This window comes from Rhinolophus ferrumequinum, chromosome X, assembly GCF_004115265.2.
Source record: "Rhinolophus ferrumequinum isolate MPI-CBG mRhiFer1 chromosome X, mRhiFer1_v1.p, whole genome shotgun sequence".
Classification (NCBI taxonomy): Eukaryota; Metazoa; Chordata; class Mammalia; order Chiroptera; family Rhinolophidae; genus Rhinolophus; species Rhinolophus ferrumequinum.
In genome coordinates, this window is record NC_046284.1 from 33,556,942 (window position 1) to 33,577,727 (window position 20,786).

At 35.1% G+C, this 20,786-nt stretch overlaps 1 protein-coding gene and 1 pseudogene across 11 annotated transcripts in view; one reads left to right on the plus strand and one right to left on the minus strand.

Annotated features, from left to right (window-relative positions):
- THOC2 (THO complex subunit 2) overlaps positions 1-18,387 on the plus strand; it is a 133,788-nt gene extending 115,401 nt beyond the window's left edge. For 4 of the 11 annotated variants that reach the window (XM_033104660.1, XM_033104676.1, XM_033104689.1 and 1 more), the window contains exons 32-39: positions 147-205; positions 1,632-1,748; positions 6,425-6,562; positions 6,908-6,977; positions 7,060-7,217; positions 9,034-9,110; positions 9,589-9,634; positions 15,066-15,197. In XM_033104660.1, the coding sequence (XP_032960551.1) occupies positions 147-205; positions 1,632-1,748; positions 6,425-6,562; positions 6,908-6,977; positions 7,060-7,217; positions 9,034-9,110; positions 9,589-9,616 (647 nt within the window). In that variant the 3' untranslated portion in view covers positions 9,617-9,634; positions 15,066-15,197. Of the gene's footprint in view, positions 1-146; positions 206-1,631; positions 1,749-6,424; positions 6,563-6,907; positions 6,978-7,059; positions 7,218-9,033; positions 9,510-9,588; positions 9,635-15,065; positions 15,198-17,591 lie in introns of those variants that run through there. The other 7 variants (XM_033104720.1, XM_033104728.1, XM_033104744.1 and 4 more) reach the window with 5 other exon arrangements.
- LOC117035802 (tyrosine-protein kinase Fer-like) lies at positions 13,863-20,078 on the minus strand (annotated as a pseudogene).
- Between the last annotated feature and the right edge of the window lie 708 nt (positions 20,079-20,786).

Genomic DNA, 20,786 nt, shown 5'->3' on the forward strand with positions numbered 1-20,786 from the left:
TTTTTGTCCCCTTGTTTTGGCAAGTTATCTAGGGACTTCTCTGGGGGCAACTAATACTTGATGACCTTAAAAATTGGTGATTTTTTTGAAGTGTTTGGAAAAAGTGGAAATATACCTTATTGTGACTATTTCTTTTGTCCCAACAGAACAAAAACGCCGCAAAATTGATACCCACCCTTCTCCTTCACATTCCTCAACAGTAAAGGTTAGTATAGCCTGAGGAAGGCAACGTCCATGTTAGGCTCACCTGTTTGGAATACGTGTCCTGACTTCCTTCAAGTCTTGTGCCAAGTATTCACTGGAGCCACTGGAGGTTTTATGTTGCATTATAGAATGAATTTTTTGCATATTGGTGGACTGATATTTTTTCCTATTGAGTATTTTTGTAATAAAAATGTTAAAACTTCAAGGACCTAGCACTAATTTTGTAGTGTTTGAAAGTACAAGAGAAATTTTACCCAGAAGTGCCTCACTGCTTTAAGCAGTCTTTTTGGAGTGCAATGGTAGCTACAAGCAAATGAATCTTTTCAGCAGAATGAAGCCTATTTTTCGGAATAAATATTGAAGAATATATAGCAATGAAGACATCCTGGATGATATAGGATAAACAAGATACCTCTGAATTCATCAAGCTTCTTGATGAGCATCATACCGATGTGTGCCTTCTAAGAAGGAGTCTTGAAAGGAGTTCCATTTTAAAGTCTCCTTGGTGATCAGTTCTCCTGTAGTTGTGTATATTCAGTGAGCATGCAGCTTCTGTTGTATCTTCTCTTGGAGGTTTGTTTATACCTGTTGGGTTCCCAACAAGTTGAACCTTGCGTTACGATAAAAGCAGATGTGGCATCCAATCCTACCACCCAGGAAAGAGAAATCCCAGGCATTCAACTGCAGCACAAAATCGTGGGTGTAGCCTTCTTGAAGACTCAGGGTAGCCATTCCTTGCTCCATATTTAATTTTTATTCTAAAGTCATCTAATTTCATGGAATCTTTGAATTTGCAGTACGTTGAACTTTTAAAACTGTAAGTTAACTAATTCTTCATCAAGAACACTGTGGTGGAATACCATAATTGATTTTCTTTCTTTCAAGTGCTGTGTGTGTGTGTGTGTGTGTGTGTGTGTGTGTGTGTGGTATGAGATTCACCATCAGAGGCAGTTTGCAAAAAAACTGATTATTCTTTTATAGAATATATTTTGTTTTCTTGTTAATATAATGCCACTGAGTTTTCTGTCTAGGATAAAAAAAAAAATGTGTGTATTTATGTTGGAGTCAGATTAAAGTGAAAATTGAAACCTCCCAATTAACGAAAAAACTATGAAAATGTAAGATAGTGTTGTTGTTCCACAGTGACCTCCACTATTTTAAACTTTTTGTGGAGAAAAAAAAAATTTTTGATTTCTTAAGCCTCTTAATATAACTTAAGTGTAATGAAAAATGTGGCATTGACATTTATTTTAAAATTCTGAGCAGAGAAAGATTTTTATTTGTTACATTGAATACATATAATTTAGTTTTTTTTTTAACATTACAATTCCATTACATGGTTTTGCTTTTGTTTTTTATTGTTGATATTCATACAATAATGACATCACGAGATTTATCCTCACAAGAAGTAGCTGGTTTATTTCCAGGTTACAGCCATACTTCCCAAAGTACCTCTGGGTTCTGAGAACTATGCCAGCTCACCTGTCATCTCCATTCATTTTCTACAGGACAGTCTCATCGAACTCAAGGAGTCTTCAGCAAAGGTTTGAGTCTTTTAAAATCATCATGCCTAAGTAAAGCCAAAAAATTCTTTACTTCATTTATTTAGTAGAAACCCTCACCGTAAATTCAGTAAGCTAGTAGAATAACCTTTAAAAATACCTGTCACAAACTGAAACAATGGATGGCAGTGGTCCCTTTCAATGAGATTGTTATAAAATGTGTGTAATGTGGCAACATTTCTATAATCTTTCCTTGCTTGCTGTGTTATTAATTATCCTTTTATGCTTCAAAATCTGGAAATAAATTTAAGGTTTGGGGAAGGCATTGTTGGTTTGTTTCGGGGAATAGGCTTATTTACTTTCTTAAAACAAATCTGTCAGGCTGTTGTCTGACTTTTTTAGATAACCCGAAAGTCCTAAAAATAAATTTGATGCATTCACATAACTGTTCTAAAAACTGAGCCCATCTCAATCCATAAAATTCTTTATATTGCCTCTGCTGAGCTACCTTTTTGGTAGTTGTAGCATAATATCAAGAAATATGGTTAATGTAAACTAATCATTTTTCTGGAGGGGAATACTCAACTTGATGGTTGTTTTTACATGTCAGTATTACTTCTTGCCTATTACTCTATTTTCTTGAGTATTCTACTAAAAATGTGCAGTTTGTGTATCTTATTACAGTTCTTTTTATTACTGTAGTTGAATTGTCCATTGTTCATGTTATTTTGTCTTTATTATAAAACTTGTACCCTCCTTTACTTTGATTTTCTACTTTGCCTTCTCTTATATCTGCTAAATATGATTCTTTACTGGTGGACCAATACAAAATGAAATTTTGAAACAGTCAGTTGACATTACTAACTGCTTTTAGATCTATAGCTTTAAAATGAAATGTCTGTGGATATTGGGCAAATAAGCATTAATTTTTAACAATTTAGATTAGCCAATGTGCCTGAAATTGTAGCATTGTTTTCAGAATATACTGTATTAATCAAAAGAGTATCAGCTGTACTGTGAATGCTTTCTTTTAAAGTAAAACTTTTTATTGGCTAAATTAAATATGTATTGCAATATAGTAGGTTTTCATAACCAGTTGGGATTGTGTACGTCAGTCTTAACCATCAGTGGTTTATGTGGGCTATTTTAAATTCATGGATTAACAATGTTACCTTGTATTTATTTCCTGAAACATCCTTTGAAGCAGTTTGAAACCTGCTGTTACAGTTAACTGGATTTTTTAATCAATGATGAAGATTATGGTTCCTTACATTTGTGAAAGCCTTTTGAAAATAAAACATATGTGAGAGAAACATATGTTATCTCATTTCATGCTCATTACAGTACTGTGAGGTAGATAGGGCAGGTGGTAGTGTCTTTTTGACAAATAAGAGACTAAAAACGTTCTTGATCCTTTCCCAGTGGCGTATAATTTGTCAGTACTAAAACTTGGACTACAATTAAGTTTCCTCAGTTGTTCTTACCACAATGAAAAAAATTACAAGAAAAGAAATTAATGGTTCCTTGATTCTTAACACCCATTTCAACAGTAGTTGACAGGGTTCCTAACTCCTTTAGTATGTTTGTCTTGTTTTTAATCATAGTGATTCAAGTCAATCTTTCGACCCCCCCCTTTAAAAAAAGATGGGGACTTTGGGGACATTTAAAATTCAATAGATTCATTTCACATTCAACCAGAAAATTTTGAAAATGGCAGGCATATGAACACGCTTCTAAAAATTATGTGACTCATACCACTGGCAATATTATTCAGTGTTCAGTAAATGTTTGAAATGAACTCTTAGATCTTTGAACTTTGGTAAAGCATCCAAAGTTTACTGGTCTGCATAGTAGTTGATGTTAATTTTTTGTGTGTCTAGGAAATTTTAATAGTATTTGAATGTCTTAGAAAAAAATTTACTGGACTTTGAATGATCTCTAAAATTGATGATCTGTGTACACTCACTGTTTGTGGGGTAGCTTTTACTTTTTAGAGGACTTGAAAGACATGTGTCTTTTTTCATGTTGTCTTGTAACTCTTACATATAAAATTGTTCCCTGCTTTAGTTGAACCTTTTAGTTATGCCCTAGGATCCTCCTTTTTTATGTAAAATTACTTACTATGATCACTTGCTAATCCATGGTAAAATGTAATACATGGATTTGGCTTTTCAAGTAAGATTAGTTAAAGGAGAAAAATCTAGCTTAGTATCCAAATATTTTGTCAGTTCACTGCCCACTCCCAATTTCTAATTGGCGGTTTTGGTCAGTTGTGTTTTTACCTGGCAGTCCTACCAGCTACATTTGATGAAGAACATGTTAAAAGCATGTTCCTGTAACCTAGTTTCTCTGTAATTTAGGAGGGCAGCAATAACCACGTCAAAAGAGAATGCTACTTTTAATTCTGTTCATCATCTTAAAACAAGCATTTACAACCAAACCCAAGTCTGCAAGTGAGGCCATCTTTATATATTGTAGCCTTAATCAGATCAATGTAGCAGTGTTCTCTTAAACAGATTTTGAAAATCAATCATTGTTTTTCGAACCTAGTGAGCCCAATGTCAAAAATAAAAGCAAATCAAAAACAAAATTCAACAACACTACATACAGATCAATTTAACAAATCATTAATTTTATTTGGCATACATGTATTGAGTACTCACTGTGTATAAGGCACTAGTAAGTGTATAAAAGTAGAAAAGGCACATTAGCTTTCTTACCATACTGGAAACTATGTTATGGACAAAAATGAATGATATGAAATTAATGGGATACCTGTCACAAAAAAGGTTAAGATAAAATAATATGAGTTCACTGGAAAGTGAATTGCAGAATTGAGGGACAGTCAAACTGCCTGATGGCTTTTGAACTGTCTTTGAAGGCTAAGGAGGATTTTAAGAGATTAAGGTAAAAGTGAGCAACCTTTCTGGTGAAGAGAATTGGGAAGGATAGGGTGTTAGGGAGCAGTGGTAGCCACAGCATAGAGTGCATTAGGTTGCTCCATAGTAGGATATGATTGTGCAAAGATTGTGAAGAGTTTGGAATACCTAAGCAAAGGAGTATGCATTTTTTATTCCATAGGTAATGAGAGACTCTTTTAGTGGAAAAGAGTATTGTGATCAGAACAATTCTCTTAGAAGGATAGAAAGAAGGAATAGAATTGAGTACATTTCTAAACTAAGAATTTCTAGGTTTCTCAATTCCTTGCAATACAGGATTCAAGTTAGGCACAGTTAAAAACATTCTTGGAGGGGGGTTGTGCACACGTGGGCTTATTTGTAACCACAAACTATTTTTTTGCCTTTATTGGGAAAATTAAGCAATACTTCCCTTAGAGAAATCTTCTTTGAGTATTGCAGTAATATTTCCTTTGTCTTAACGAATACACCTCACCATTAGAAAATCTTGAAGTGTCATTTAGGGCATTACACCCAGCAAGAGTACCTTTTGGACAAGCACTTTTATGACTGTTTCTCATTCTCTTGCTCTTTGTTATTAATGAACATTTTGTCTATTTCAGTTGATCATCAACTTTTAAACATTGAAATTTTAAAGAATCTACTTCTGCACTGTTATGGCAGTATTTCTGAGCCAGCTGAATTGAAAAATTTGGTGGTGTTAAAAAATAAGTGTTTCTTTAATTCTCAAACTGATGGTTGTCTTTTTTCATGTATTCTTTTGAATACCAAAGGATTTCCTCATGTAAAAATATTTGACTTTTGATTCTCTATTCTTTTCATTCCTAAGGTATATCTAGAATTGCATAGTTATATAATAAGTTATGTTCAGTATTCTGCTGCCTAAACCTTTTAGTGTCTTAAATTAAACATAAGCTTGTAGCCCAGTTATAAATACTGTAAGGTTAGTTATCAGATTACTTCCTTAATATTTTCTTTTATAATGGATTTTCATATTTACAACTTGCATAAGTAAGGTTATCTCTTAATTATTTAGAGTTAGCAAATCCTTGATCTTTGGCTGTTTTATTGCCCATGGGCCTTTTGATAGAGGAAGAATAAGCAGAGGAGAACACTGATTCATCATTTTTCAGTCTTTGAGTTGTTATGTCATCCTTAGCTGACTAGTTTTCTGAGTTATTTAGAACCAGTAAGACAAATTTCACAGTTAGTTGTGATTATTTGATAGAAATTGGAATGCTTTCAGAAGTAGAGAACATGCAGCCTTTACCTTTGTAAAAATAATTTAGGTTAACCTATGCATGGTGTACGCTGAGGCAGAAAGATTTATTAGTCAGTCATGGCTAGGCTTTATTTTATACTTTTGCTCACTGTCGTCTATTGCCTATCAATAGATGATAAAACTATTTAAAATTTGCATGATTGTGTAGAGGTTTGTATGTTTTTGTTCTTTTTACAGTAAAGTCCAGTAACTATTTTTCACATGTCAACTCTTGTAATGATGGTTATAGGTCTTCACAGTAGGGCTATAAAAGGAACTGTAGCTTGTGAATTTATGAATGAGTTACAGTTGAGGCAGGAGTGAACTGATTGAGTTTAAATTATAATTTTTATAAGGCCAAGAATTGAAGTCTTTGTGTAATTTGTGCCATGTTCTTCCATTTTATCTCTTGTAATCCAGACAGCTGACCAGTTTTGACTTTGAGTCTACCAATTGTCTTTCATTAAATAAACAATCAAGCAAATGTTGCCCATACTGGAAAACTAATAATCTTTAGTAATATTGCCTTAATTTAACAGCTCTACCTTAATCATACTCCTCCATCACTGTCCAAGAGTAAGGAGAGAGAAATGGACAAGAAAGATTTGGACAAGTCAAGGGAAAGATCCAGAGAAAGAGAGAAAAAAGATGAAAAGGACAGGAAAGAGCGGAAAAGGGTTTGTAATTTTTTTATAACTAGTTTGGAAAGCTCATTATCCTGTACAGTAGTATGTTTGTTGCCTTTTTTAAAGTACTAGTTTGTTGCATGGGAATCTTATTTAGTGTTTTAACTGGTATTTTCACCCTAAACTGTGTTTGGATCTTCTACCGAAATAGGGATCTTCAACCTAATAATCTCTTCCAGCTCTGCTTGTCTTTCATGTCATTTTACCAAGTATATGAAACTACCACAAATATTCTTCAGTGCTACTTAGCTGTGCGCTTTTTGTATAAAAAGTAATAATACTTTAAAACAAAAACATAAACTCTTGATCAATGCAATTCACAATTCTTGGTTCTAGGATCACTCAAACAATGATCGTGAAGTACCACCGGACTTAACCAAGAGGCGAAAAGAGGAAAATGGAACAAGTAGGTAGACTTGTTAATACTTTTGAAGCAATTGTCAAACTGAATTGGAAAAGGCTTTCATGATTTTCTTTTATAATTTTAGTGGGGGTTTCAAAACACAAAAGTGAAAGTCCATGTGAGTCTCCTTATCCAAATGAGAAAGACAAGGAAAAAAATAAGTCAAAATCATCAGGCAAAGAAAAAGGTGGCGATTCATTTAAATCTGAAAAGATGGATAAAATCTCCTCCGGTGGCAAAAAGGTAAATTAGGAAAACAAAGGAACAGTGTACTTTTCTTAGAAAATTAACACTTTGAAACTTTAGCAAATATTGAGGATTTTTGTAGTCAAATAGTCTTTTGTTGTTTGGGGGGAGGGTATGTTATCTGTGGAATTCCAACCAGTTCAGTCCCAAATTTCAGGAAGGGTAGAATTAGTTTACCTCTGAAATTCCTTTCCTCTCCATTACACTCCCACCTACTTCTGGTCACTGAGTTTCAGCCTTTCTTTTTGTGTTTTCTTTTTCCTTCGCCAACAAATGCTTTTAGTTTCTCTTCATTCATGAGATGAAAATATGGTTAGATGTATTCTCCCTGATTGCTCCATTGTCATAAAGTCCTTATTAACTGTGATTTTCAATATTTTTGTTACATTTTCTTCTAATAAACTTGTTTGCAATTTGTAATTGATTTTCAAATTAAGTATAGTATGCATTCTCTTAGATACTAATGGATGATATTCAAAATACATCCCATGCATCTGTCATAAAGTAAGCAAGTCATTACTAAAGTGTAAAGTGTTTACAAAGCATTCTTATGGTATAGATTCAAAATATATGCCATATGTTTATAGTTCTTAAAAGCAGTTTTGGAAAATTATAAGGTGATAGTTTTAAAATTTCTATATGCTTTAAAAGGGATGCTGCTCCTGTTAAGTATTTTTTACCTTGAGGTAAAATGCACATACCATAAAATTTACCATTTTAAAGTATACAGTTCAGTGGCATTTAGTATATTTACACTGCACAATCATCATCTCTGTCTAGTTCCAAAACATCCATACCCATTAAGCAGTCATTCCTCATTTCACCCTCCCTTTATCCCCTGGCAACTACTAATCTGCTTTCTGTCTCTGTGGATTTACCAATTTTGGATATTTCATGTAAATGGAATCGTATAATGTGGCCTTTTGTGTCTGACTTCTTTCACTCAGCATAATGTTTTTGAGATTCTTCCATGGTGTAGCATGTATCAGTACTTCATTTGGCTAAATAATATTGCATTGTAGACCACATTTGTTTACCATTCATCAGTTGATGGACTTTTGTGTTGTTTTCCACCTTTGGCTATTGTGAATAGTGCTGCTATGAAGTATTTGTTTGAATATCTGTTTTAAATTCTCTTGGTGTATATCCAGGAGTAGAAATTCTGGGTTAAATGGTAATGCTATGTTTACCTTTTTGAGGAACCGCCAAACTTTTCCACAGTGGCTGCACAGTTTACATTTCTACCAGCAATATATGAGGGTGCCAATTTCTCTGCATCTTTGTCAACACTTGTTATTTTCTGTTTTTAAAAAATTACATTTATTTTACTTTTTTTATTATAGCCAACCTAGTGGGTATGACATGGTATTTCATTGTGGTTTTGATTTTTGCATTCTTTAATGACTAATGATGTTGAGCATCTTTTCATGTGCTTTTTGGCCATTTGCATATCTTCTTTGGAGAAATCTATTCAGATGCTTTGGCCATTTTTTAAATTGGATTTTGTCTTTTTGTTGCTCAGTTGTAAGAATTCTTGATATAGTCTGATACTAGACCCTTAAGAGATATGATTTGCAAATATTTTCTCCTGTTCAGTTGGTTGTCTTTTCACTTTCTTACTAGTGTTCTTTGATGCATGAAAGTTTTTACTTTTGATGAAGTCCAATTTTGTTGTTGTTGTTTGTGCTTTTAGTGTCATATTAAATGAGTTTTTGAAGAAAAATTTATGACTGGTGGGTGATTGAAAAGGGATTTTGAGCTGATTTTTATATTTGGTTTTCCCTTCCCCAACTAATTCCACAATTCCTTATAGGAGTCCAGGCATGATAAAGAAAAGATAGAAAAAAAAGAGAAACGGGACAGTTCAGGAGGAAAGGAAGAGAAGAAACAATATCCTTTTCATCTTATTGATGCTTTTAATCAGTGCAATGGAAAGCTTTGATACTGGTCATGTTTTGAATTGTACCCTTGTAGTATGTGGTGTAAATGCTTAAGAGCTTCTTAGCTTTTAAATCGTCTCTCCCCAGTTAACCCTCTCAAAGGTACGAAATGTGGAAGTGGGAGGCTTGATATATTTTTTTTAACTTCTTTGGTGACTGAGGTTGTTTTACGCCACCAAGGGATTTAGAGTCCCTTTGGCTGTGTTATCACTGAGAGGAAGAAAAGGAACACAGAGTCCCTTGGGCTGGGGTATGGGGAATTGAAGGGCAAGGTGATGCGGACGAGCAGAGCTGGTAGAATTTGAGGCTCCAGGCTGGTCACAGCAAAGTAGGGCTGCAAGCTGAGGGATTGTACTAAAAGATGAGACACCGTTCTTTTTTTTTTTTTTTTTTTTTTTCAAGTTGTTTTCCCTTAATTTGTCATCTACTCATAAGTCCTCGGACAAGCACAGATAATGAAGACTTTCAATCAAGGTGAGTGTTCTCTCACCTCCTTTTCATTTAAGAGAAATTTTTATAAAATGAGGTCTGGTAATATTGAAGAAGCGAGATCCATTTTGCAGGGTACAACTAGAATTTTCCACCTAAATATAACGACTAGGTCTTTGTGTATAGATGCAAAACAAGAGTCACAGTTATTTTTGAGCTGTTTTCATTTTAAGTTGGTTGATTAGCTATGCATTTTTTTTTTTTAAGCATCAAGATGTATTTAAGAATTTCTGGCTTTCTTTTCACCACTCATTCCCATCTTGTCTGGATAATTAATTACCTTTTTTAAGTGCCTATAACCTTGTAAGTGGTAGTGGTATCTGCATTTTACAGGTGAAGAAACTGAGACTGAGAGGTTAAGTTGAAGAGGGTGACAGATATTAGCTGGCAGAGCCAATACTTAAAAGTAGGTCTTCTTGCCCTTTAGTATTCTCTGTTTTTTTGGCCTTTTCACATAGCCATGTTATTCAGAGATTTTTGTTTTAAGTTTCTGTGCCTCTTTTTCTACCAGTGCCAAACTTTTGCAAAGCCAAAAAATATGATCTGTGCTTTTAGTTCTGGAATTTAAAATATGCAGCTTTGTTTTCAAGGTAGTTATTATGCCTTATGTGAGATTTAAAGTGTTTTAAACATTTTAGATAAATTGTATGTGGACAGTAATCCACTGTCTTAGTGGACAAGTATTGAGAACCTAATATAGACTTTTGAGCACTCAGGTCATTATCTGAATTGTTCTTGTTTGGTGATGCCTTAGGGTCATTGAGGTATGTAGGAGATTTGCCCTCTACATTTAATGGTTCAGTATGGCTGTATTTGAAGTTGTTGATTTTTTTGTGTAGTCCATTTTCTGGTTTCCATATTAGCTGTTACTTCTAAATGATGTAAAGTATACTTGCTGTCTGTACCCTCCGCCTAATATTATTTGCTGCTTCTAATCTTTTATGAAACCAGATAGATAACCAAGGCTGTTTACAGTTATTTAAGAGTGAGAAATGCCTGAAAGCCTGTTCTGTATAAAGATATGAGCTTTACCGTATAGATTTCGTCATAGTTATTTTGGCTGTAAAGCAGGGATTTGAGGTTGCTAAATAGGTAACCTCCTGAGTAGTGGTGTGCTTTTTCTGCTTTGTTATTCTGTGCTTGTTATCTAAGTAGTAGAGTATGGTAAAATGAGGGCATTTAGAATTTAGTGATTTTTTTTTTAAATAGAAATATTGTAAAAGAAAGAATTGTTGCCCATTCTTCAATTGAAGCCATCCCCTGCCCCAAGAACTAGCTGTCTTCACTAGTGCACTATAAAGTCTTAATCTTTTTCTTTTTTTTTAAATTCTTCATCTTAACCTTTTTTCTAGTTTGGCGTTTTGCTTTTTGTTTCTTGCTTTCCTATGATCTCTTTATTATAGAAAACCCCCCAAAAAACCTACCTCTTATATCTTTAATAGGAATGGGCCAACCATAGTCACTGATAACTTTCACTGTGATTTTATCTATCTCTCTTCACTCAGTACCTAAATATTATGCTTTGGTATGTGAAGGTTATGCTACAGATTCCTTTGAGTTCTTCTTCACACAGGCCATGGATTTGTACTTTACCTCTCTATATAGAATCTCTCAGGACCAAAGGCATGAAAAGACTGACCTGGGTGTTAGATGTTAGGTTGGTGGTATTGTAGCAGAGCTACTCAATTCAGATACCCTTTTAAAATACATTTAGCTTGATGTTCATCCTGTTCAATTTCTTGTTGACAGTTATGTATTGTACTTTCTGGCTGTTCTGGCTGCCTCCTATTGGATACATTTTAGGGTCGGTCACATCTTTTTGTTCTTTCTGTACCTTTAGAGGTCTCATCATTTTGGATTGGCACCATTTACCTTCAGGTTACTTCAAATCTGCTGCTCCCTACTCCGCCTTTTCCTTATTTTACATTCTACAAAAAAAAAGAGCTGCTGCGTATGTCACATTTCTGTGATTCAAAGATGTCATTAATTATAAGATTCATTATTGGTTTCTAGAACTATTTTGTGAGAAGGGTGAATAGAGAAATGATATGGATTTGTAAGTACCACCCTGATTTCAGAAACATTGAAATGATTGCATTAGAATTAAGAAAATGCAATGTGTAAATGTGACCCAGATTAAATTCCTTCCAAAGTCTTTTGTTTCCCTGTTTCATAATTTCAGTTGCACAATTCTTTCTGCTTGTTCTCTGTATCTTCTGTTACTTGTTATTACTAAAGTCTTTGTCCAAATTCCTTATCTCTCCTTGATTTAGTCCCTTGAACACTACTAGCTGCTTTGCCTTTAATCTTTTCCTCTAATTTTTTTTAAATTTCTGCCTATTAAAATTTCCTTTTTAAAACCATCCTTTAGAGTCTTAATTTTAATTTGATACATGTAGTCCTCAATTCATGAATGTTGAGTTCAGCTAATTTACTGAAAGTCCTTTTATGAACCAGATACTGTGCTAAACTGAAACTTGCTCCCAAACTTTGAGATGTTCAATCTTCTTGAATTTTATTTTTGATTTCAAAGAACATTAGCAGTTAGCTCTATCCTATCCATCTGTATTTGTAATATACTACATTCCTATTCTAATCCTCCACACCAATGAGGCTTAATATATTTTATAGGTCCATCTCTTACCTCAAGTCTTATATGTGTAACCTAACTCTTTTATCCTTTAAACCCAAAGTTGTAAATACTCAGCCTTTGGGCATAATGTGGCTTGTTAGATATACCTTCTAGGCCTCACAACAATATTTAACATTTTTAAAAAGTGGTTGCCTTTAAAAATCAGAAGAGTTGACAAGAATTTAAATTTCAGTTTCTGTTGAAGAATTGAGACATCTGGCAATATCGTGTCCTGATTTCTGCATGGCAGCAATCGGCTAAACCTGCCTAGGTGCTGCCCTCCTTATAAAGAGAATGGGTGCTTTTTATAGTTTAGCTCAATCAGTTGCCACCAAGCTTACTTTGTTTCCATCATATACTAACCCCTGTAAATAATGTATTTTGTAATTATTATTATGAGTCTTTTTTCTTCAGTCCATACTTGGAAACTGACTTCCTAAAGGCTCAAAGATTGCTTATTTGGGGACTGTGTTGCCATACTGAGACATAGTCCTAGATGCTGGAAATATGTGTTGAAGTAAGGAGTGTTCAATTAAGTTTCTTTCTCAGTGGTTTTCCATTGCTTACGTGTTTGGGGGCTTGCCTACAGAGTCCTAGTCACTGATTCTTATCTACATATGAGTATGTTACATACCCGCCTACTTACAGTGTGATCTTGTTGAAGGCAGGAACTGCCTTCTAATCAAACAACCAAGTATTTTTATTTATAACCTGCTATGTTTCAGTTACTCTGTTAACTTTACATGGTAACTGTTAAGTTTACATGGAGAACTATGTACAAAAGTATTAAGTATATCTCTTTGGGATTGATAAGACACAGCACTGACTTATTTTTGACCTCAAAGGAATGTTCCATTTATTTACAGCATTTTATAGTATACTGTTTAAAAAGAAGTTGCTTTATGTGCTGCAGCGTATTTTTTGAGGGCAGGTTTATTATGCTTTCATTTGGGTCTGTAGTAATCATTGAATGTGTACAAAAGTTTTGTTTGGTTGAAATGATAGGCACAAACTATTTTTCCTCTTCGTTATCATCCTTTATGCTTTTAAAAGGACTGGATGTGAGTTCTGTGCACTGGCATTCATGGGCACCAAACAGTTGGAGAGAACAGGAGGAATTTTCCATTTCATTTATTCCACTTAAGGTAGACCAAATATTCACTAAGGGGCTGTGCCGTTTTTTAGACATACAATCGTGAGCACTTACAGAAGGCCCCCATGCCACATGTACGCTTGAGTGTGACTATCCTCTACAGACACATTAATCCTGAGAGGCACCGCTAGGTACGCTAAGATTCAGGTCAACACTATCCCAGTTTTAACTCTGAGTTATATTTTATCTACATGAAACATCCCAGGAAGTGTGTTTGCTAAGTTAAGAATTCCTAGGTAGCAGTATAGGGGTAAATGAAGGAGTAAAGTGGAATTAGGATGGCTGTTCGTATGTCTTTTTCCTATAACTTCTTTCTTCCTCATAAATGTTTATTTGACTTTTTAGCTGTCAATTTCATCCATATATGAGTTTCTATTTGGAGTGAGTATGAGAGAGAGGGGGGGGAGACAGAGAGAGAAAGAGAGAGAGAGAAGAGAGAGAGAGAGAGAGAGAGAGAGAAACTAGGATCATGAAATCCTGACAGCTGCAGACACTGGTGAAAATGAAGGGAACTAAATTCTTGGATGCCTTCTGTGAGGTGAAGGCGCTTAATCAAAAATAATCTGTTAATTCGGTGGGCTTGTATTTTATAGTTTCTCCAAATAATTTTTTTGCTCTCAAGGGTGCTCTTTTATGAGGAATCTATGAACTATTGAAACATTTCTTAGAACCTTCTTGGTGAATTTGATTATAAAATTAGAGAGAGAAAGTTTATAAAAGCATAACTCTGATAAGAAGGCTGAATTTATATTTGCCTTTCTTTACTTTGATCACCAGTCTAGCTGTTTTTTTTCTCCAGACCACCCTACTTTTCAAAATTGCTTCTTGCTGTCACAGCTCTCTATAAAATACCATCATTTAAAATCATTTAAAATCTGCCCTAAGTGGGTGCTCTTTCGTGAGGTCATTTCATGCAGTTTTCTGATGCATGAGTAGGAGTATGGCATGGTGGAAAATAGGCAAATGAGAACCTAGTACAGCAGCTCTTATTTCTGGCAAGAAAAAAGAGGAATAAAACCCTGGATGTGCAGATAATTCCCAATAGAAAGTGATGTTTATAAAGGTAATTTTGTCTTAGCAGAATAGAGGAACACTTTTTGTTGGAATGTGTCCTGCAAAGATGGTATTAACAATGCAGTTTGTAGCATCAGTAGAGTAGAGGTGTCTAGGATGGAGGGCAGCCAACTGTGAACTGAGCCTGAAGTAGAAACCCTTTGAGAAACATCAACTGTCCTAGGTCTGAAAAAGATAGATCTGTGTGATCCCTTGCATTCTTACATGTAGTGGTTAAAAGCAGCCCATATTTTTTAAAAAGAGTTAATTAAAAAAAAAAAAAAACTTTAGAGAATGTTCAAGGTAATATGGTATAAACTCATTGTTAATGAGAAGAAAATATTACTCTGCTGGAGGATAGAGTCCTGAAGGCTGAGTTTGGCACTGTTTCATCACTATGTGACTTTCTTCTTGATGGCAGTTTTCTTTCTGAAGTTCACTGAACTTGGGGCGGTTTTCAAGTTTGTAATCTCAACACCTCAGCACTATTTTATAAATACACTCTGGACACTACTGAAAGACTGACATCCAGTATCTTCTTTCCACTTGCTCTTGTGCTTGCTGATTTGTCATTCCAGGGTGTGGACAGACCCCTAAACTGAAGGTCTCCCAGAGGAGGATGCCAAAGCTCCATGCGTCACTCTCAGAACGATATCTCCCATAATTCAGAGCTTCTGGTGCTGTCCATTTAATGGGAATCTGCTTTAAGTCAGAAGATGAATACAAACCACCATCCTCTTGACGAGACATTCCAAAGTCATTGATTTTCAGAACATTATTTTCACCTCCAGGCAGTGTCTTGCAGCAAGGTCCCTGTGCATACAGTTTTTACTCGAGATTCGTCATCCAGAAGCAGCAGCTAATGAAAATTTCACTAACTGTTTTAGTTCATCCTTCTTTCTCAGAAAGGAGAGGAAATCGCCTCCTGGAACCAGTTCCTTAATGATGTAGATAGGCTGTATTTGTGTGCGAACTCCTATAAGTTTGACAATTTTGGGATGATTATATTGCTTGAGGATTTTGGCTTCTTGTAAAAATTTTAATTTCAGTTCCTGGGAAAGATCATCTTTACATGTTTGAACAGCAATAACAGTTTTATCCTTCAATGTGCCCTTAAATATGTCATCAGAATTTCCCTTGTCCAGTAATACTCCTATTGTGACATCTTCATGATTGAGAACCCATTTCTTATTCTAATTATGGCCATACTGATATCATGATACTCTTCATTGGAACATTGACTTTTTTTTGCCATTTAAAAAATTGAGATGAAATTCACATAACATAAAACTTGCCATTTTAAAGTGGTTTTTAGTATATTCACTATGTTGTATAATCATCACCACTGATTCCATCACCCCAAAGAGACCCCACGCCTGTTAGCAGTCACTCCCAATTCTCCCCTTCCCTCAGGCCCTGGAAATGATTTGATGTACTTTCTGTCTCTATAGATTTGCCTGTTTTGGACATTTCATAGAAATGAAATCATGCAATACGTGGCCTGTTATGTCTGGCTTCTTTCACATAGCATCATGTTTTCAAGGTTCATCCATGTTGTAGCATGTATCATAACTTCATTTCTTTTTATAACTGAATAATATTCCATTGTATGAATGTATACCACATTTTGTTTATCCATTCACCAGTGATGGACAGGAACAATGATTTTTAAGTATTAAAATTGTAAGTTCAACATTAGTGTATCCACAATTAAATTGATAATGTCAGGATTATACATGGTGTGAACAGAATGTTGTATAGAAATGATTATGTAAATTATTTGTTAGCATTTCATGCAAGTGTGATTATTTTCTAAGGCTCTTCTAGCTCTGGTTTTATGAAATGTGAATGTAGTATTTTCATCAATAAAGTTTAATGCGTTAAGCATTAGTTTAAAAATTGAATGAGAACAATGTTAGGCAGATAAGAAGTTATTTGCCACATGTTGTATTAATCATGTTTTGAATTTATTTCAATATGCAGTATTTGAAAAATTGTCAATACATAAAGGAAAGTAAATGAGTATAATTAAGTCAATATATTTTTAAAGCAATTTTTATAATTTAGCAGACGTTGCATCTTAATATAAGTCACTATTAAAATCATGTCCTTGTAAAAAATGTGATGTCATTTTTCTCTTTTTTGTTGATCATGTAAAATTGGTTTCTTTTCATTGCTGTGTTCTGTTTACTTTTGACAAGCTATTGCTTGCCCCTGTGGAATGTTTTACCTGTTTCTACTTCATTATTTCCTTCCTCCCCTCGCCCCACCCCTCCCTCTCTCACAGACGAAAATGTTCGGCATTTTTTTTTAAGTCATAACAATGTGCCTATCTTTAATGGTTTCTGAGAGTGGGCAATGAGAAATACACAGACATTTCATCCTTATCTGGGGACTTAATTCAAGCCTTTGTTATTGACAGAACTAACTGATTTATTTTTCTTTCTTAAACCCTCCTTCCTTCCCACCCTCCCTCCATCTCTCTCCTTTCCTTCCTTTCTTCCTTCCTTCCTTCCTTCCTTCCTTCCTTCCTTCCTTCCTTCCTTCCTTCCTTCCTCTTTTCCTTTCTTCCTCCTTCTCCCTCCCTCTCTCTCCCTCTCTTTTACCTCCTCCTGTCTTTCCCTCTTTCTTCCCTCCTCCCTCCCTCCTTTTCTCCCTCTCTCCCTTCCTCCTTCCATCTTTCCCTCCTTCGCTTTGTCCTTCCTTCCTCCATTCCATCGTCCCTTCCTTCCTTTCTCCCTCCTTCTCTCTCCCTCCCTCCCTCCCTCCTTCCTTTCTTTTTACCTCCTGCTCTTCTTCCCTCTTCTTTCTTCCCTCTTTTCTCCCTCCTTTCCTCTCCTTCCTTCCATCCTTCCCTCCTCCCTTCCTTTTTACTTCTTCCTCTCCTTTCCTCTTTTTTCTTCCCTCCTCTCATCCTCCTTTTCTCACTCTCTCCCTTCCTCTTTACATCCTTCCCTCCTTCCCCTCTCTTTCCCTCCCTCCCTCCCTCCCTCCCTTCCTTCCTTCCTTCCTTCCTTCCTTCCTTCCTTCCTTCCTTCCTTCCTTCTTTCCTTCCTTCCTTCTTTCCTTCCTTCCTATCAATATAATTACTTTGTTTCTTTCAGGTGAAATTGGAATGAAATTATTCAGCTGTGACCAGAAATTTATTTTCCTGAGTAGATTGCCAAGAATTATGAATGAAGAGGGCCCATTTGCATCTCCTTAAATTATTTAGTCATCTGTTTTATTGCTTCATGCCAAGAACTTAAAATTGTTGAGTTGTGCAGTACTGTATTTAACTTGTTGCTTAGTTTCTACATGTTTATTTTCAGTAAATGGCTGAAAGTGTTCACTATTCCATATTTTTAGCACAATGTGCTGCATACAATTCCCAACAAGCAAATAAGGTTACATTTGTACAGAATTTCACTTTAGGTTAACTAAATATGCTTGGGTTTAGTTTTTTTTTTATTTTACTCTGAAATGCTTCCTTTTTATTGTTTGAAAATAAACAATTATTGAACCATTTTGAATTTACTTCATTTTAAAACTCAGTTTTAATTTATTATTTGGCCTGTTTTTAATATTACTAAATCTAAGTGGGAGCAGTATCTAATGCAATGCTTAGGAATCATTTTATATAGTATGTGTACAACGTTAAAACCTGTTTAAAAAAGAAAAAGGTACCAGCACTCACTTGTCCCTTGCCATTTTTTCTTGTAATTATGTTAGACAAATCTACAGGGGCGGAATCAAAAGTAAATTGTGTTTTAACTCTACAGCTATAGGAGCTTTGTATTGCTGAACTTTCATGTGGAAAAATTTCACAGTGACATTTTTAAAAGAAAATTTTTTTATCTACTAAATTCTACCAGTGTAACATTTTTTCTAAATAAACAATAGTTTTATCAAATCATTGTATATCACTGTGTATATTGTTACTTATTCAAAATAGCTTAGCAAAGATAATTTAGTAAGGTTCCTAGCCCTTTCTCCTCTCTCTTCTTAGTTCATGGACTATAATGTTTTCAAATGACATCTCATTCAATAATATGAAAAAATCCTATTTGCTCACTTTTGTACCTGGAGTAAACAGAGGGCTGAAATCATGCCAAGAATTACCACTTACTCTTCAGTTCCTTGGAACCAATGAGAGGGACAATAAAGGCTATAATTTTTAAAAGAATTGTGCAATGCTGAGCATATTTTGGCATTGGCAAAGAGCTATAAATCTTGATGCCCCTTTACAGGTAGGGGTAATTTGCCAAATTGATGACCACAATAATTATTTATGGGAGAATGATCCTTTCAGTGACGGTTGAGTACCCATAATGTGCCTGACATAAAAAGAAATTATACATCTTAGAATGATTTTGACATTGAGAAAATAACTTGTGCTTTATCTCAAAATCATTTGTCTGAACTATATCAGGGAAGAGTTTGCCAGTTATGTTGCGTTCACATTTTAAAGATTACATGATTTTTAGTTTGAATGAGAAAGTTTGCTACTACTAAGCATAGTATCTCTTCTCCCTGTCTCCCAAATTATTGAACACTTTTGGTTGTGGCCTTGCTAGAGCTGCGTTGAGGATGGAAAACTAACTTTGGATTTAATTGTGCAAAAATAATTTATGTTGGAGGTAGCAAATCTGGGTTTGTATAGTGATAGCTGTTTTTTAAGCATCTACTCTGTTCTATGTACAAAGGAGTATTAAGTCCTAACTTTTGTGCCTAGGTGCTTCCAATCTAGCTTGAGAAATGAAGGCCAAGTGAGTGCTATTGGTGGTCAGCAAGCTGTTTTTGTAAAGGACCAGATAGCAAATATTTGAGACTTTGCAGGCTATGTCAATCCTGTTGTAACTCCTCAGCTCTGCCATTATGGCGTGAAAACAGCCATAGACGATACGTAAATGAGTATGACTGAGTTTCAGTAAAACTTTATTTACAAAAACTTGTTATAGAGAATCCTATAGAAAATTTATTTAACAAATATTTGAGTGCCTCTTAATGCAAAACAAAGTCCCTTCCCTCATAGAACTTCCATTCTAGTCAATGGAGGCAAACAATAAATATTTAATGTTATGTGGAGGGAGGTCCCCTGAGGAAAAATAAACCTGGGTAAGGAGGTTGGGTGAGGCAGGGCTTACTGCTTTATATACAGAGTGATCATGTGGAGTGCAGATATGCAAAGCAGGATATTTTGAGGCAGTTATCACAGTTTGAATATTTTCTGACTAAGTAATGGGAGCAGGAGCTATCCCTAATTCCCCATCCATCTTTGCACCTTTTACATGAAAATCGTGAAATACACAGGATTTCTCTTCAGGATCTAGGCTCTGAGCTCTAGTGGCTGGCGTCTAAGCTTGCCATTTTCTAGAAGGGAGTTCTTTACACTGATAAATGGACTTGGAGGATATCTGTAGACCTCCTAGAAATTGAATGCAAGTTGTGGTTACGTGCATTTTTCTGGGTCTATAGCTTTTACCCAATTCTCAAAAAAGATAAATCTAAGGTGTTGAGTTTGTTTTTATCGTGTTCCAAAGAACTCTAAAACCTGTATAACCCTCTACCTTTCTCTGGAGCTGGTGAGAAGTTTGAAGATAGTTGTCCATCCCCTACCTTGTCTTAAATGGTAGGGGCAAAAGTTAAAACATCTTGCCTTGTCAGATGAATCTACAAGTGATTTGCAATTTATTGGAAAGTCACTGGTACATGTTATGGAGCCGTTTTCTGTTTCAAGGAAACACTTCAGTCAAATATGGGTGCAAGTCCTAGTAGCCTTATTTTTTCCCAAAAGTTAAGTAATTGTTTTATTTCTACCCTACAATGTTCCAAAAAGGATTTATGAAGAAAACATTCAGTGCAAGATTTAAAAAGTAAATGAGAAATTTTGATTTCTAGGTGAAATTAATGCCTAAATTGAGGTTAATATCCCAAAATGTCATGTACACCTGGGCCAAGAATTGGCTCTGAGAAACCTGGCAGGCCACACAGAGAAGGTAATGTGGTCAGTTGCAGTAGTTACAGTGTCTATCATATAAAAAGCGAGTTACAGTGGAGAACATTTTTCTAGCAGTGAAGCCTGAAAGAAACTTTGCATTCTCATAAAGAAGAAGCCCTGCCTTTTCAGTGAATAAAACAAAGGTATGTTATCTTCTAATGGCCCTAAGTGTTAGCTGATGGCCAGCACCTCAACTATTCTAGTAAGGATATGTCTACAATGGCACCAAAATATGTCGTCTAGGCACCCAGGTCTGATGGTTTGGTTTAATCCGGGAAAACATTTTTGAATATTTGAGACAGGTTTCCTCAACTGGGAC